The sequence below is a fragment of the Rousettus aegyptiacus genome, unplaced genomic scaffold (genome assembly GCF_014176215.1).
Source record: "Rousettus aegyptiacus isolate mRouAeg1 unplaced genomic scaffold, mRouAeg1.p scaffold_m13_p_3, whole genome shotgun sequence".
In the NCBI taxonomy this organism is placed as follows: Eukaryota; Metazoa; Chordata; class Mammalia; order Chiroptera; family Pteropodidae; genus Rousettus; species Rousettus aegyptiacus.
The window spans coordinates 155,036,811-155,055,281 of record NW_023416306.1 but is presented as its reverse complement, the minus strand read 5'-3'; the positions used below and the strand labels follow the sequence as shown (position 1 = coordinate 155,055,281).

At 36.3% G+C, this 18,471-nt stretch overlaps 1 protein-coding gene across 1 annotated transcript in view; it reads left to right on the top strand.

Annotated features, from left to right (window-relative positions):
- The first annotated feature begins 6,201 nt into the window (after window positions 1-6,201).
- The window catches only part of SNW1 (SNW domain containing 1), a 24,082-nt gene continuing 11,812 nt past the window's right edge, over window positions 6,202-18,471 (top strand). Inside the window, exons 1-3 of the mRNA XM_016156630.2 lie at window positions 6,202-6,277; window positions 10,401-10,554; window positions 13,921-14,082. Of these exons, the coding sequence (XP_016012116.1) occupies window positions 6,264-6,277; window positions 10,401-10,554; window positions 13,921-14,082 (330 nt within the window). The 5' untranslated portion in view covers window positions 6,202-6,263. The remainder of the gene's footprint in view (window positions 6,278-10,400; window positions 10,555-13,920; window positions 14,083-18,471) is intronic.

Genomic DNA, 18,471 nt, shown 5'->3' with positions numbered 1-18,471 from the left:
TTTCTTGACTTTGCTTTTATAGGTTTGATATATTTCACATTCCATTAAATTCACCTTTTTCAGTGTACAGATCAATGGTTTTTAGTATATTTATGGAGTTGTGATGCCATCAGCACTCCATAATTCTTCAGCACTCCAGAAAGAAACCCTGTACCCGTTAGCAGCCAGTCGCTCACCTTTCCTATCTCTCGTCCCTGCTTAACCCAGCCCCAGGTAACTATTAATCTATTTTTTGTCTCTATGGATTTGTCTATTCCAGAAATTTTATATAAACGGAATTAGACAACATCTAGCTTTTTTTGACTGGCTCCTTTCACTAAGCATCATGTTTTCAAGGTTTCTATAGCAAGGAATTTAACCTTGCCCAGAGATCCAGCCTTTATCCTCAGGTTTTGGGAAGTAATCTCTAAGCTCTTGAAATGTCATGGCTAATAAGAGTGCCTTTGTTTGCCTGGGAGCCATGGGTCACCAGGTAGTCTTAAATTTTTGATTTAGTGTGGGGGCTGGCCACATCAAATAGCCTTAGGGTGAGGGCTGACCAGAAAGACCAGCAATGGGATCTAACATGGGGGCTCTAGATCACACTGTATCAGCTAACATCTAGAGGTGCTGGAGACTGAGATCAACCACATAGGCAATCAGTCATGCCTATATGATGGAGGCCCAATAAAAAGTCTGGACACTGAGGCTCAGGCAAGCTTCCCTGGTTGGCAATACTCTCTGCTTACTGTCACACCCTGGTGCTGGGAGAGTAATGTTGTCCTGGCTACACAGGGAAAGGATAAGTAGATGCTCCACGTTTGGATCCTCCTGGACTCTGCCCTATACACTTCTTCCTTTAGCTAATTTTAATCTATATCCTTTCCCTGTAATAATACCAGTCACAGAGTTCTGTGTATCCTTCTAAAGAATTATTAAATCAAAGAGTGGCTTTAGGAACCCCCAAACTTGCAACCGATGTTAGAAGGCTCCCTCCAACTTTGCGAGTTGTCTACACTCGCTCAAGGGTCATTCATATTTTAGCAAATATCAATACTACATTCCTTTTTATTGCCAAATAATAGTACATTACATAGATATATCACATTTTGTTTATTCATTCATCAGTTGATACACATTTAGGTTGTTTCTACTCTAGGGTTATTATGAATTACGCTGCTATGAATATTTGTATTCAAGTTTTGAGTTAGACATGTTTTTAATTCTCTTAGATATATACCAAAGATTGGAATTGCTGGCTCATATAGTAACCCTAAGTTTAACTTTTTGAGTTTAACTTTAAGTTTAAGTTTAACTTTTCCAAAGAGGCTATACCATTGCACAATAACACTAGCAGTGTATGAGTGTTCCAACTCCTCCACATCCTCATCAGAACTTGTTATTGTCTATCTTTTTTTATTTCACCTATCCTGGTGAATATGAATTGACATCTCATTGTAGCTTTGATTTGCATTTCCCTGATTGCTAATGGTGTTAAACAACTTTTCATGTGATTATTTGTTCATTCACATATCTTCTTTGGAGAAACATCTGATTAAATCCTTTGTCCATTATTTTAATTGGATTGTCTTTTTGTTGATGAAACGTCAGAGTTCTTTACATATTCTAGCCATAGGTTCCTTATCAGACGTATGATTTACAAATATTGTCTCTCATTCTGTAGCTTGTCTTTTCATTGTCTTTATGGTATCCTGTGAAGGAAAAAGTTTTCAATTTTTATGAAATTCATCTATTTCTTTCTTTTATTAACAGCTCATGCTTTGAGTATAATATCTAAGAATCCTTTGCCAAATCCAATATCATGAACATTTACTCATAAGTTTTAAGAGTTTTATAGTTTTAGCTCTTATATTTAAGTCTTTTAGTTAATGTTTATAAAAGATGTGGAGTAAGGATCCAACTTCATTCTTTGGCATGTGGATATTCAGTTTCCCAGCACCATTTGTTGAAAAGATTATTCTTTTCTCATCAGATGGGCCTGGTACTTGTCTTAGTTCATTTGGGCTGCTATAACAAAATACCATAAACTAGCTTATACACAACAGACATTTATTTCTCACAGCTTTGGAGAACAGGAAGTCCAAGATCAAGGTGCCAGCAGATTTAGTGTCTAGTGGAGGTCTGCTTTCTGGTTCACAGATGGCACCTTCTTCTGTGTCCTCACATGATGAAAGGCGAAAGAGATGTCTGGGTCTCTTTTATAAGGGCACTAATCTCATTCGTGAAGGTTTCACCCTCATTACCTAATCACCTCTCAAAGGTCCCATCTCTTAACACTATCACATTGGGGGGTTAGGTTTCAACATATGAATTTAAGGGAGATGTGTTCATACCATAACAGCACCCTTGTCAAAAATCAGCTGACCACATACATGTGGTTTTATTTCTGGACTCTCCATTTTATTCCATTGATCTATATGTCTGTCCTTAGACCAATACTACACTGTCTTAATTACTGTAGATTTGTAATATGTTTTGAAATTAGGAAATGTGAGTCCTCTAACTTTGCTTCTTCCCTAAATTTTATATCCTCTGTCAGCCTACAGGAGGAAAAGCAAGGCTACAGAACGATGTTCCTTCAGAAGGAAGCAGTACTAAATGCACCCTGAATCAAGATAAGTTGAGGAAACATCCCAATAAACACATTTTGTATATTGAAAAAAAAAGAACATTCTCCTAGTTAACCACAATGTCATTAATACTTCTAGGAAAATTGGCAAAAATTCTATAATGTAGTCTACTGCCAATCCATGTTAAAATTTCTCCAAATGTCCCAAAATCTTTTATAGTTTTCCCTGAATTGAACCAGAATGCAATCAAGAGTTTTACTCATTGCATTTGGTATATCTCTTGAGTTTCTTTTCATCTATTCTATTACTTTTTTATATGTATAACATTGACATTTTGAAGAGTCTTGTAGAATGTCTCAAATTCTGGATTTTTCTGATTGTTTCCTTGTGCTGTTTAACTTGTTCCTCTGTCTCCTGAATCTCTTATGTACTGAAAATTAGGTCTGACTTGATCAAGTAATTAGGGAACTTCCATACAGAAGCACCTAATGTCAGAATGTCCTTCTATTAGTGATACTAAAGTAATGATAGCCAAATACCTGCATGATAAAAGTACACTTTTTCTTTTGCAGTCACTAAGTAACCTCTAAGTCCAGCCTTTTTAACTATACTTTAATGCAAACTAACACATTGCTTTTAAGATTTCTTTTAAAGATTGTAAAGGCATATGAAAGACTTCTAACAAGGAAGAACAGTAAAGTGGGGCAGGACCACTATTTACCAGAGAATGAATTTAAATAAAGCAGCAATAATTAAAGCATAATGACATCAGAGCATAAAATACCGGCATTGCAATAAATAAAAACATGCATCATACTGGAGAAAAGAATGTTAGTTGGAAGATACCCTAAAAATAAAATTGAGTTCAACTGCCTTACTTTACAAATATAAAACCTGAAGTTCAGGAAGCTAAATAAATGTTGTTAAGGCTAGAGAATAATTATTTTTTGAGTGCTTAACATTGTTCTAAGCACTTTACATGATTAACAATCAATTAATTGTCCCCCAAACTTTATGATATTAGGTTATAATTACTCCTCTGCCTTTTTTTTCCATAAGAAAACTGAGAGAGAGGTTAAGTTTTCCCAGGATGTACAACTAGTAAATGAGGAAGCTGGAATGGGAACCCAGGAAAGCTGACTCCAGAATCTGTGTGTTTAACTACTACACCCTACTACTACGAGTTGTGTCACTTGTGGCTACAAAGCCACAGCTAGTTAGGAATCAAGTTAGGCTCTAGGTTCTCTGAAGACAAATTCCACCCTCTATCTGGAATATCAAGAATAGAGTAAGTTGATTATTCCTTGCAGCCTGGCGCAGCACCAATTGTGGCTGTACTGAGCTTCTCTATTATGAGCAGGCAGCTGCTAATCACTTGTGATAGAGGATGGATGTTGCGAGAAAGTTCCAGCACAGCTGAAAACAAAACCCCTCACCCCACAAATGTGAATAAAGTACTTAGCCTTAGAGTATAACATCATATTACTATTGCAGAAGATTTGCCTTCTCATTGCTATTAAAGTCAGTTGCTATTCTCTATATACCCCAAGGAAAGCGAGGGACCATGTCTGACAGAAATGCTTCACAGGGATGTGCCTCTGTGACAAATGAAAGTAGACCATAAAAGCTCTTCTCCACCCATTTCTTTCAACTCTACATCCCAGGTCTTGATCCGTTTCTTCCTGATTTTCCATGTTAATTATTTTAACCTTGTCCTCGGTGTGCTCTTTTGTCTCTCATTGCCATAGAAACCCATTCCACCTTATGAATAATTTTTCTTGCCAGTTTCTTGGACCCAGGCCCTCTAAGTCCTCCTTCAGCTCCAAATCACCTGCTGCATTAAATCTAAGCTCCTTGATCTTGGCTTCTGGGACCTTCTCTAATTTGCTCCTCTTTTATTCTTCTCTTTTTAGAAATTACACATTAAAGTAGATCTGTCACCCAAAACATTAACTGTAATAACTAATATATTTACATAGTACTTTAGAGTTGAGTAAAATATATTCACCTACATTACCTCAATTAAGTCTCAAATCACTCTATAATATATAACAGGTAACATGATCAGCATTTTAAGTCTGATAAAATTGGGGTCAAATAAGTTAAGTGTCTTGACAATGATAACACAGCTTACTGGTGAACCTATAGCTTGAATTTATATCTCCAAACTCCCAGATCACACTTGTTACACCAACCCTCAATTTACCAAAAAAGAATTTTTTTCTTGTGGCTTTTACTCTGTGTCAGGCAGGATTCTAAGATCTCTTCCCTCCCCTTCCACCATGTATATGGTCTGCATAATCCCTGAGGCTATGAATATGAGATCAGTCCCCATTGTGTTTTGTTACAGTAGTCCCTCCTCATCCGTAGTTTCACATACATAATTATGTTATATCATTAGGTACACAGATTTTCAAAAGAAATACCCATATAAAATTAAAGTAAAATCTGTGTAACCCTAAATTTGCAATTTTGGAAATACTGGTATGAATGCACAATGCATTTTCTCAAACAATATGTAAATTTTTTAGCTTTGTCCACTAAAAACACTTACAAGCAATAATTGACCAGTAACAGGGGCACTTGTAGCATCCAGATTATTTTCTCTAAATATCACTATCCCACTTAAAGAAGGGCTCCTTGGAGAAATGATTGATTCCAGGTCTAAGGCAGAAAAAGTATTTTATGAGCTGAGAATGTCTTGTCACACCAAAAATAAAGTCATCCTAGATGTGGGTTACTTCTGCTGCTGCTCAAACTAGTGTGTTTGGTTGGGAAAAATTCAAAGAGCAGTACACTTAGAGTGTTGTATATTCCTATGTGTGTGCTATACTGCAATTAAAGTTTGTTTCTTCCTTTTATCATGGAAAATCTCAAATGTATACAAAAGTAAAGAAAAAACTATAATGAACATCCATTTCCCCGTCCAGCTTCAATATGAGCAAAACTCGGGGCTATTCTCCTTTCAACTATACTCCATCCATTTTCCTCTCAATGTTTTGAAGCACATGCCATTTATCTTACCACTTCATTGAAGAGCCTTCTGGGGTTTGTAGTTTATTATGTTTAATCCATAATCTATGTAAACCACAATCTAAAACACATACATACATAAAACATGCATATATAATATACATCAGTTTTTCAAACGTAACTAAGGATAACACAATACTTCCCTAGGAGAGTGTTTGGGGGCGGGATCTGGGGGTAAGCGATAGAGTTTAAAGAAAAATTTTGAGTGTGTCTGATTTCAGACCATCCAATAACTCTCCATTCTCCGTTCTCACTATTTTCTATTGTTTTAAAACCCTGTCACCCTTTTATTTAACGTTGCTATACCGGGAAGTCTCTTCTATTTGGAACTCCTACAAGGAAAATGATTCTGAGTGGAAAACAAAATAAAGCAGCTTAAAAGGCATCGCGACTTCGTTATTTTGCCTAGGGAACGCCCTGTCATGTCACAGTGTACGAGTGATGCATTTGCTTTCCTTCACTGAAGCGTTTATCCCATGATATCAGCTTGGTCCGCTTAGAGTAGACCTGAACTGCAGTCTTGTTCAAAGAACTACAAATCCCAGAAGGCTATTCGGCCAAAGCGCCTGCGCATCGCGCGCTCTCTCCTTTCCTCAACTTGTCTCTGGGAAAGGCCCGCCCCGCGGTGCTGTCGCTCGCGCTGGAAGCAAGCGGAAGAAGATGGCGCTCACCAGGTGGGTTGTTGATTGGGGTCCTCGATACGGAAGGGTCTGAAAGTACCCTTTTTTCATTTCTCTGCCCACACTCTCCGGGGCCGTGACCGGGCTCAGGGCACAGAGCGACGTGGGCCGAGACGACGGCTAGGCCCTCCCGCCTCCCACTGCGGCGACTAGGCCTCGCCGAAGCTGGGGTCTTTCCTGAGTGGCTTCCCGCATTGAGTTAGCCCTCTCAGCAGGGCCCAAAGCAGAGGGGTAGTAAATAGATCTCTGACCTCAGATGCCGAGGAAGCACACGTTTTCTTCGCTTAAGTATCTTGGGGTTGTGGAGAGAGCGCCTTCAGGTCCGCGGCTTGGGTGGGCGCGATGGGGTTGTGGAGAGCAGTGGCTTATTTGGGCGGAGTGAAGTGGGCGGGAGACGACTGCCTGGCTTACGGCCGTTTGTCTGCCGAGCGCTCTCTTCGGTCTCTATCCCGAAACAAGGATTCCTGAAAAAAAAAAGAAGGCGGGGGGGGGGGCGGCACTGAACAGAGACTTTAAATTAGCCACAGTAGTGGCCGGTGTCTATTAATTCGCGCTGCTGGCTCGCACTTTAACTTTGGACCTTAGAATTTCTTCCTTGGATAGAACCGCTTCAGATTTTTGCTGTTCTCGGTTGTCTTGGTAACCGCATATAACGTGGTCCCCGCCTTTAAGAGAAAGATGCTTAAGTGGGAGATTCCAAAGAATTATGTAACTCTTACTGGTCCGCGGTCTTGCTATCCCAAAACTTTCCGTGCGAACGCAGAAGTTGAGTGCCAAAGAAGTGTTGTAAAGAAAGTAATCATTTTAGGACATTCTCTCGAACTCCGTAAACACACTTCATTCTCCTCACACATATTTCCTGGCTGAATCCTAAAAACGTGTGAATCAGAAATTTCTTTGGGGAATTACTTTTGGGTGACTTGCTCTATCCCGAAGCCTGGGTATATACAGAAGGAAATATGACAGTCTAGCTGCAGGGAAGGTGGTGAACAAGGGCATACAGATAAGAAACAACACAGAGTGCTTATTTGGGTAGTACTTATCTTAAGTGCAAAAATAATTAAATAGAATGAGCCGAATGGGCTGGAGAGTTTCCTTTATTAAATGCTGCAGGCATCAAACATTTAATTGAGTGCCCCCTAGGTGGAAGGCACTGTAACAAAGACTAGTGGAGTTACAGGAAATCTTTTGTGGAAAATGTAAAATTTGAAAAGGACACGTAGGAAAAATACCAGAGATATTGTGGGTATTGCAGTAGCAGAGTGCCGTCTTTAAGTAACTTGGAGGCTACATAGCTGTCTGATTTTGTCGAGTGAGTTCTAGCTGATTTGATTTTTAGAGATGGTCTCGTTTTCAGGTGAAATGTTATTTCCAAGATCTACCAGGGATTCTTAATAGCAGGAACTTGACATACTGATGTGTTACAGTCTTATTTTCACTAGTGATTGTTAGTAACCAAAGACTTTTAAATTATGCTGATTTAATTGTCTAAATTCAAGTGTATTTTAGGTTATATATCTAATAATATCACTTGCATTTAATATGCTTTCTTTAGTAAAAGGGGATATACTAAGATATCTCAACAGTGGCAATATTGATATTTGGACTGGATAATTCATTCTTGTATGGGGCTGTCCCGTGCATGTTTATTTAGCAGCATCTTTGGCCTCTACTCACTAAATGCTGGTGGCATCCCTACCCCCTCTTTAACCCCCAGCCTCTCAGTCTTGGCAATCAGAATGTCTTCAGGCATTGTCACATATCTAGATTGTAGATTTAGCCACCAGTTGAAAACCACTGAGGTAGACTCTCAGCTTGCATATGCAGCCTGCTATGTACCACCTCTCCTCCCCTCCACTGTAGGAGTTTGCGTCTTTGTGGGAATATCATCCTTATAGGGAACAACAAAGTTAGGACACTCTGAAAGGCTAGAGTATGTTCTGACCTTAATCCAGGCCAGTTTACCTGTTTACTGGATTGTTCAAACTCTACTTTGTCAGGCTACCTGCTTTTTGATCATTTTAGCGACCAATTTTTTTCATTAGAAGGTAAAGAAAAATGAAACATAACTAATTTTGCTTTTTATAACTGTATTCGTATCCCTCTTATGTGTTGGGTATATATGGTTCACCGAAAATAACTATGGTAGAAGCCCAAAACTTTGGACTCCATTTATCCATTCATTCACTCATTCTGTTATTTTTTGAAGGTCTGCCATGTGCCAGGCACTACTGTAGTGAAGGTTTTACAGTATTCAATCAGTCAGGCCAACTCCTTGTCCTCACAGAGCTTACATTCTAGGAGAGACAGACTATATATGAGTTAATAAATTAATATGCAATTTTAGGTAGTTAATACTAGGAATAAAATGAAGATGTGAGGTGGAGTGCTATTTTGGATAAAGTCCTCAAAAAACAGCTCTAGGGGGTTATAATTGAGCAGATGCATGAATGCCAAGAAGAGGGCCCTCGAAAATCTGGGTGGGAGTTTTCTATAAAAGCACTCCTGGAAAAAATGTTCTAGTTATTAAATAGAATATTTTATGGTAGCAGGAATAGCAAATATAAATATCCTGAAATAGCTTGTTTAAGGAAAGGCAAAAGGGCTATAGTAACATAAAGATGGTGAGTGTGAAAGGTAGAGTGAACTTACTTAAGTAGGCCTTGCTATGAGCTAGCCAATGCCTGGAGAGTTGGAGATGAAAGAAGGCATGATTCCTGCCCTCAAGTTGTTCAGTGAGAGAGAAAAAGGTAAATGGAAAGATGATTGCAGTACAGTAAGGTAAATGTTATAGTAGTGGTTAATACACAGAGAGTCTTGTGGAAATACGGATGGGGGCAACTAACCTAAACTGAGGGAATCATAGAACAGCTCCAAATAACCAGATATTTATGGAACACATGTTGAGTGGTATCTAGACACCATGCAAGTGGTTCGTGGATTTTCTCATTTAATATTTATAAGAACCTTATGAAGTAGATAGTCTTGATCTAACATTATAGATGAGAAAACTGAGGTTCAGAGAGGTAAATAACTTATCCAGATTAGTAAGTGACATAGGATTTAAACTCTGAGCTCTTAGCCATCATGTTATCTACCACCCACCCACCCCCACAGTGGATTAGATCCCTGTGATGTGTGTTGTCATAGCACTCTGTACTTTTCCTTCGTTGCTTAAAATAATTTGTAGGTACAGATTTGTGTGATTATTTGATTGTCTCCCCTGCAAGACTGTAAACTGTATTTCTCAGTTTATAGTCTCACTGCCTACCTAGTATAGTGCCTACACTCAAGTGATCAATAAATATTGTTGATTAAATAAGCTCTACTGCTTATTCAAATGTGCTTCCTAGCCAAGAATCACAAAGGAACCTTAACTTTTCCATTAAACATATTCATCTACTGGGATCCTTTTGTGGTAATTTGGAATAGCTCTGTAATAAGATTTATCTTACTTAAAAGTTAAGAATGATTTATTTAGTAGAAAGACTGTTTTAAATAACAAATAACAGATTACATCTTTAGGCTTTAAGTCTTTGACCTCTTAAATTTTAAATTGCATTCTAAACTAGATACCATTGAGAAAGTGCACTTAAATATGCAACTTATGTTTCTCTTATCCCCATTTTTATTATTCAGTTCTAATCCTTGATCTTTTGTATTGACACTAAAATACTTAAAAGTAAGAAGCACAACAGTAAAATAGTTAAAAATAAGGAATATAAAAATAGCAAAGACACTTAAGAAAACTGTATACTGGACAGTTGGCCCCTGGGTCATTAAGAATGTTTACTTGCTTGTTACCAGAAAAGAAATGTGAAAGCATAAAAACTCAATATGTTGTTTGTCTTTTATGTGAAATATCTGTTAATTTTTGATTCTGGGCACTATTTGCCTACATTCTAGTAAAATGTTTTTACTATACATTTCTGAGTACTGATTTCTTTCCAGACATAACAAAACAACAGATATAGAATACTGCAATAAATCATTGAAAAATTGCTTTTTTGCTCAAAGGAAAAAGCCTTTTAGGAAAATAGTCTCTGGTGGCCAAATTGCAGTAATCAAATTAATTAAGAGTTTTAAAAATTCTGACTTTTATTATCTTTGCTTGTAGCTTTTTACCTGCACCTACTCAGCTATCTCAAGACCAGCTTGAGGCTGAAGAAAAAGCAAGATCCCAAAGATCGCGACAGACCTCACTGGTCTCCTCCCGGAGAGAACCACCCCCATACGGGTACCGGAAAGGCTGGATACCTCGGTTGTTAGAGGTAAATAAGGATCTTCAGTTTGGATTTATAGTTTTACAGTATAAAGTGTGCTGAAATTTTTTATAGTACCTTTGTAAAATAAATTTAAACCCTGGAATCTCCACATATGAATGTTGACATGATAGAAATTCTGATTGTGAGCTCTCAAGACATATACTCCCCTCAAAAAATTAATCTTTTTCTTCTTGCTTATTATCACTGTTTCGCAATCACTGGAGGATTATACTACTTTATGACTCTTCTTATGTCAAATTATTAAACATACAAAAGAAACAAATTTACCTTTTATAAATCTAGGGATTATAGCATATGGAAAATAATGGGAAAGTAAGAAAGAAAAATGAAAGAATTTATATTTGTGTACCTTTTTGCCTCCTCCCTACATGCACAGTACCACACAACACTGAAGAGACAACCTTCCTCCAGGGAAAACTCTAGCAGCGTTTCTTTTTTTGATTCCTGTTGGGTATAGTGGAAAGAGCTGACAAGGAGTTTAAAAAACAAACTTTTTGGATCATAACTGTGCTACTTAATATTTGTGTGACCCTGGGCAAATCCTAACTTCTATTCATTTGTTTTCTTTTCTTCAATTTGATAGTGTTAATATATGCATAATATACATATTAGATAAATTTTTAGGAGGTGTAAGAGAGAAAATTTGATAGTAAACTTGGAGGCAGTAAAAGAGAGGGAAAGAATCTGAAATGTTTCATCAAGCCTTTTTTTCTCCTCCCAATATTCATTCCGACACCTGCAAATTTTCTTTCTTCACATCCTAAGGAATACACCTGCCCTATTAAAAACTCTTAAATGCCTATACCATTTATTTTGCACCCAGTTATTTTCATTTTATCACTTCATTATATTTTGTCCTATGGTTATGATTTTTACTTTACAAATGTGAAGTTCATGCCCTTAGCTTTTTTTCATATGCCTCCAAGTGGTTTCATAGTGAAAGAGCTAAGTATTTATTATATCAAAACTTATTGCATACCACCCTGTAAGAAGCCGTCTGTATTCTTACCCTGTCTTGTCTGTCATTTCCCCTACCTACCAGAACATTTTATAGAGCCTGGAAAACAAATACCCAACTAGATCATGTCTTCTCCTAAATAGGCCCCGTTTGTGTGATTTTTTTTTCTCAGCTATCCTCTGGTGCTTATTCTAGAATGCAAAGGCAAATCTTTCAGTTATTAAGGGATTTTTGTTGTTGCTTTTGTTTTTGTTGATAGTATAATTTATGAGAAACAGCAATATAAGAGATCATCGCAGAGGCTGTAATTCTCTCTGATCTGGGTCAAGAGGTAGTGATTGGCATAATCGAATAGAGCAGGGTTCGCCACCTCTGGGCCATGGGCTGGTACAGGTCTGTGGCCTGTTAGGAACCAGGTCTCACAGCTGGAGGTGAGCAGTGGGCAACCAAGCGAAACTTCATCTGTATTTGCAGCCACTCCCCAGTGCTAGCATCACTGCCTCAGCTCTACCTCAGATCATCAGGCATTAGATTTTAATAGGAACACCGGTCCCTGGTGCCAAAAAGGTTGGGAACTGCTGGAAAGAGGACTTGAGTGTCTCTTCTGAGGGATTATAGATAGTCTTCATTTGACCTCAGTAGATTATGGAGTTGGGGGTGTCAGGCATTTTATATACAACATCCTTGCTTCCATTTCCACATTTCGACATTGAGGCTCTATTAGCTTCTTAAAATCTTACTTGACTATTAAATGTTTCCTATATGCTGGTGGAACAGAACAGTTTATTTGAAAATCAAACCAAAATAGCCAGCTAATCTGGAAATAACCATAACTGCTTCTTGAGGGGAGTGAATGCTCTGCAGAAGAAAGCATTGTGTTCTAGTTTTTAAAGTAAAAGCTGTGATTTTCTGGCAAGTTAAATGACCACATAATGCCATATCTATAGTTCTGAAGTGCTTATTATAGTTGAACTCCAGCACATCTGAGCATGTGTCAGATGGATGGCCTGGGTACAGGTAGTACCTTTCTTGGAACTTTAACTATTTTTGCCTGATTTACAAGAAAATGTCTCTCTCAGCTTTATTATTTACTTTAAAAAATGTCAAACCTTTCTTTAGCAAGTACCTAGGAAATTATATAGCCACGATCTAATGGAATATTTTTTGAAGGAGGAGGTCTTATAAAAGTGGTTATTTTCATAAATTATTTTTATCAAATCCCCTTTAAATTATTAATTTTAATAAGTTTTTCCTATCTTTTTTACTACTGCATTGCCTTTTTCACACTAAAAGAAAGGTATTTCAATTTAATTGGAAATAGAAAGTTTTTTGGAATCAAAAGATCTGGATTCAAGTCCTGCATATGCTAGCCGTGAGATTGTGGGAAAATCACTTAACTTTTCTAAACTAGAATTTTTTCCGTATGAATATAGGAGGTGTTGAAGAATTAAAAGAATTAAACAATATAAGAGTAGTTTGTATTTTGTAAATTGTATTAAAATATTAAGCATGTATTACTAAATTTAATAAAACTAGTTAAAATTATATTTAATACTCTTGTTTATTTGATGATCTTTTGTAATTATTACAATTCATTGACAGACTTAACTTTGCTTATTCTACTTTAGAAGTCTTAGTTCTCCCTTCTAATCACCATTAGAAATATGGTAAACTTATTTCGAGGTTTTTCCTATTCTATTTGTTTGCTTCTCATGGAATACTGAATACTAATTTCATGTTACTAAAACCTAATTCCAAGAAAAAAATTTTTGCATTTCTGCCCTAACTGTAGCTTGACCTGTTCATCAATAAGGAAATTATTTATGCTAAAACTAAACATCTTTTCCTCGTCTTAAACATTTTGCTTAATTTTTTTCCTTGCCACATATATAAAAACCATATTCCTTGCCACGGTCTAGAATCCCTTTTATAATTTAGTGTTTGTCTACGCATGCAGTCTTATCACCTATGTATCTGCCCCTCTGTCCTCAATAAGCTACACTCCCACTGGACTCTTGTTTTCTAGGACATGCTAAACTCATTCTTGCATCAGGGCCTTCACACTTGCTATTTGATCTGCCTGGAAAATGCAACCTTCAGATCTTCCCATGACTTATTTCTCATCTTTCAGGCTTTAGCGCACATTACCACTTGATTGAAAGTAGCCCCTTTCTAGTCCCTTTATTATTTTCAAGGCATTTATCACAAGCCAGAAATATCTTTTTGATATCTTTGCCCACTGAAATGCACACTCCACAAGATTCCTGTTTTATTTATTGCCATATCTATAGCATGTTGCATATAAGGGCTCAATAATTATTTATTGAATGAATGAATACGTCTTGAATCTCAAATTACTATTAAATATTTTTTTATTTTCTTTTAATATATAGGATTTTGGAGATGGAGGTGCTTTTCCAGAGATCCACGTGGCCCAGTATCCACTGGATATGGGACGAAAGAAAAAAATGTCAAATGCACTGGCCATTCAGGTGGATGCTGAAGGAAAAATTAAATACGATGCAATTGCTCGACAGGGACAGTCAAAAGACAAGGTAATCCTCTCATTCATTTTGTTTCACATTAATAGTTATTTTGTGAAGAAGTTTTTTTAATTTAGTGGAAATGATAAATCTCTGTGTGTTTAGTTTATATTAAAAGTAGCAGTGAAATATACTTAGGCTAATTGAAGATATTACTTACTAACAGAATGAACATTACATTATGACTTCATAACAGCAATGGCTTTTTCTTTTGAAATTTCCCAAATTGATGATAGCTTATATATGCTTCAGGTCTATTTATTTGTTTTACATTTTAAAAACAATTATTTTATAGTATTAACACCTTTCTAAATATCGGCAAATTTTTAAAGATTACAACCCTAACACCCTAAAAAAAAAATCAAAATTTAATTTCATCTGTAGCATCTTCTAACTCTTTTCCATGTATTTATAAAGTACTTACATAGATACTTAATTATTTTACTAATTCATTTAACTATAATTTTATACAAACTTTCCCCTTGATTAAGTATAAAATGGGTGTTTGCTATCCAGATTTAAGATAGCCTTGCTTATAAAGTAATCCAAAGACCAAAAATAAAATTTACTTAATGTCATTACAGAGTAGCTACACTCAGAGCCAAAGAACTATTTTTAAGAAGACCTAATTTTTTTTCTTATAAATAAATACTCCAAATAGAAGTAAAAAATCTCTTTAGAATTGAAGATGTTGGGAAAAATACTTGAGAGCCTTCAGTACCTAGCTTTCTCTTTCTCTCCTAGAGTTTCATTTTGCTCTCTAAAATAGCACTGATTATAACCCATCCTTTGTTCCTACTTCATGGCTGATGAATTTTGGGGAAAATAATTATGCAGTCATGCAGTTTTATCTTGTGGTTCTACTGGGCTCCCTTGGTGTTCCTCCAAGCTTTAACTCTTCCTTTCAACAGGTGACTTCCCATCTATTTACATAAAAAGGCTATAAGAAAATTGTCAGCTTTCTTTATCCTGCACTTGTCTTTTTGTCTTTTTTTTTTTTTTTACACGCCTGTAGCACCTCGTCTTCCTAGGTGGTCTCCGATCCATGTACTAACCAGGCCAGACCATGCTTAGCTTCCGAGATCAGATGGGGTCAGGCTTGTTCAGGGTGGCATGGCTGTAGACTGTCTTTTTGTCTTGACTTTACCTTTCTTCTCTATAAGAAATCTCTCCTACCTAAATCTAATCTTGTCACATGTATTTACTTTAGTGTTTTCCAAATCTCATCCCTTCCTCTTTCTTTATAACATTACCTTTTCTTTATTTATTCTTTTTTTTTCCTTTTCAACATTATGCCTATCACCTCTCCTGTTCTACCAGCTCCTTCCTGTTAGTATTTGAATATGCTTGTTTTTCTAGTATTTTGAAAGAATAGTTTTTCCCTGACTACCCTCTAGGCTCTCTCTAGCCACTACCAAATTTCCACCTAATTTTCTTCACTTTTTTTCAAGCTTCTTGCAAGAGTTGTTTTCTGATCTCTTCTTCTTCACCTCCCTTTCACTCTTCATTTCACTGTAATATGACTTCACCTCAAACAATCTGCTGAGATAGCTCTCTGGAGAAGGTCTCTAAGACTTTTCTCACAGTGCATTCTCTAATTTATTCCCTTTACTGAAATGCCACTCATATGTTGATGACTGTCGGATCTGTGTCTCCAGGCCAGTTTTCTCTTCTGGGCCCTAAGTCCTTATATCTTACAGTCTACAAAGACATCTATCTAGATTTCCCCCAAAGTACTGCTCAATCAAATCTGAAACTAAATGCATAATTTTCCTCCTAACCTATTTTTTCTATAACTCTAACTCAGTGATTGGCAGTGATATCTCCCTGACTATGCTAAAAGCCCAGGAGTCCTTTTTCCCCTTATTTTATTGATATCTTAAAATTACACTAATATTTTATTGTAAAAGACAGTAATATTACATAAGTATATACAGTCCTACCTACCTACTTTTCCCACTTTAATTCCCAGAGGTAACTACTATTACTACAGTGATATATATCTTATCAGACCTTTGTTATGGATTTAGGTATTTATGGATATGTGTAATTTACATACACACAAACATATATACCTTTTTCTAACATGAATGAGATTTTAATGCCCATAGCTTCCATAGATTTGCTTTTTTAACTTAATATGTTTTAAAAATTTTTGTTGGTACGTGTAGGTCTTCATTTATTAAAAAAAATATATATGTAAAATTCCGTGGTGCATTGCGCCCTAATTTTTTTTTTATAAGAATTAAAACCTCCAACAACTTCAAACTAACCCCGAGATAATTTTGTATGTTATTACCTCATTTGTATGATTTCATGAACTAGCTAAGCCTAAAAGTAGTGTTTTCTTTCTACCTCTGAAATGGTGCATATGTTGATAGGCTGTCCTTTTAGCTAGTGCATTTCTTGCCAGTATTTAGTAATTAAAAACAAACAAACAAACAAACAAACAAAAAAACCTGTTTCAAAGTTGAATTATTGCTTTATTTTGATCACAAAGCTTATTTGTTCTCCTAATACCTTCGACGGTGTATTGTATTTTTTAGATAACCCTTCCTGGCCCCTTTGCCTCCTGGTATATACTGAATTTCTTCACATTTGGTTCTAAGGCAATAAAACTTGGGGGTTTTATAGTTAATTACCATGGTGGAATCTTGCTCTTCAGATGTCCTTCACTCAGCTTTGTAAGATACTAGAATCTTATTGATGCTCATTTAAAGGGTTATTAACTTTGGAATACCCAACTAAGGAGCAGCAAATGGCTCTTGTATGCTAAATTAGTATTGAGACTTTATGTTGAGCATGTATGACTACCAGGGAGCCATTTACTTGGAATTTCTTCCTGTACCGATTGCTGTGTAAAAGTAATTAACTCTTCGTAGTCTTGGTATTATTTTCTAGAGAATTGTTATATAATATAAATTCTTGTGATGTAGATTTTTCCATTCTAAAAAGAAAGAAGACTTTTGAGATCAGTTACTAGCTGTGAGATCTTAATGCACTGAGCCTCACTCTTCTCACTAGAGTGAGCTTCAGGCTTCCTTCCAAAACGAACACCCTAAGAGGATGGTGACACTAGTAGCCTACATGTCAGTAGTACATGTTTTGTGGTAAATCATCTACACACTTTCTTACCTTATCCTTTTCTAATTTCTGAGAAAAACAAGCTACAGATTTCAGCCTATAACCATTAGATAGCTTTTTTCCTGGGAAATCAACACCTTATGTAGAATGTTCTGCATGACCTAAAATATAATTATCTTTACCGTGGAATAGAGCATCTCTAAAATTCTTATATTCATTCATTTGTACAAAAAATATTGACTGAATGTCTCCTATGGACCAGGCGTTGTTATAGGCACTGTAGATACTTTAATGAATAAGAGATTCCTTATCAGAAAATAGGTATAGTCACTGTGCACACTTCATAGGGTTGATATGAAAGTTAAATTAGTTAATATATGTAAAGCAAAAGAACAATGGCACAACATAAGTGCTTAATAAATGTTAGCTATTATTACTGTTGTTATGTTAAAGGGGACACAGATAAACAAGTAAAATAAGTATATTTATTACTGTGAGTGGTGTTTTGAAGACAGTAAACAGAGTGCTGTGACTCCGAATGATTGAGCGGGGAGGGGTTGCTGCTTTAGTGTGAATATCCAGCAGAGGCCTCATCAGTGCATGCAGGAGCTTTGAACTGAGATTCAGAAGTTGAGAACTCACTGAAGAACTGTAAACAACACTGTAAAGGCCCAGAATTAGGGAAACGCATGTTGTGTTCAAAAAACAGAACAACCGATGTGACTAAAGTATAGTGAATGAGGGAACATGAGGTACAAGGGGAGGTTAAAGTTGTAAGCCAAGCCAGGTCAGGTTGAGTAGGCCATAAAGTGTTTTCTGCTCTGTCGTTTGAGGTAAAAAATTAAAATAGCATGTATTTCCTTTAAGCGATTTTAGGGAATGTCATGGTGGAATGCAATTATTGACATAAAACTTTAGTTTATAGGAGTAAATGGTTTTCTTCAGAAAATTTTTGAAGCTCTCACTTGCCCAGCAATTTCATTTTCTTTTATATTCATAAGTTGTCCTATGTGTGCTAAAGAAGTCCTAACTCAAGTAGCAAAATCTAGAAGGCTGCTTATTTGTTAAATTTCAAATACCTCTTTTATATAATATCTGCCATATAAGTTTTTGTGAAAGTTTCGAGAAGTATAGATGGGCATGAAAGTAAGTAATATTCTATTTTTTGTCAAAGGCCTACCACATCAGTGTTAGCCTAATAGAAACCATTTTGAGCCTAGTAGAAATCAGATAGCAGTCCTAAATTTGGACAATGAGTGTAAAATAAGTTTTGTATATAGAATTATTTTGCAAGGGTTTTTTTATTTGTTTGTTTGT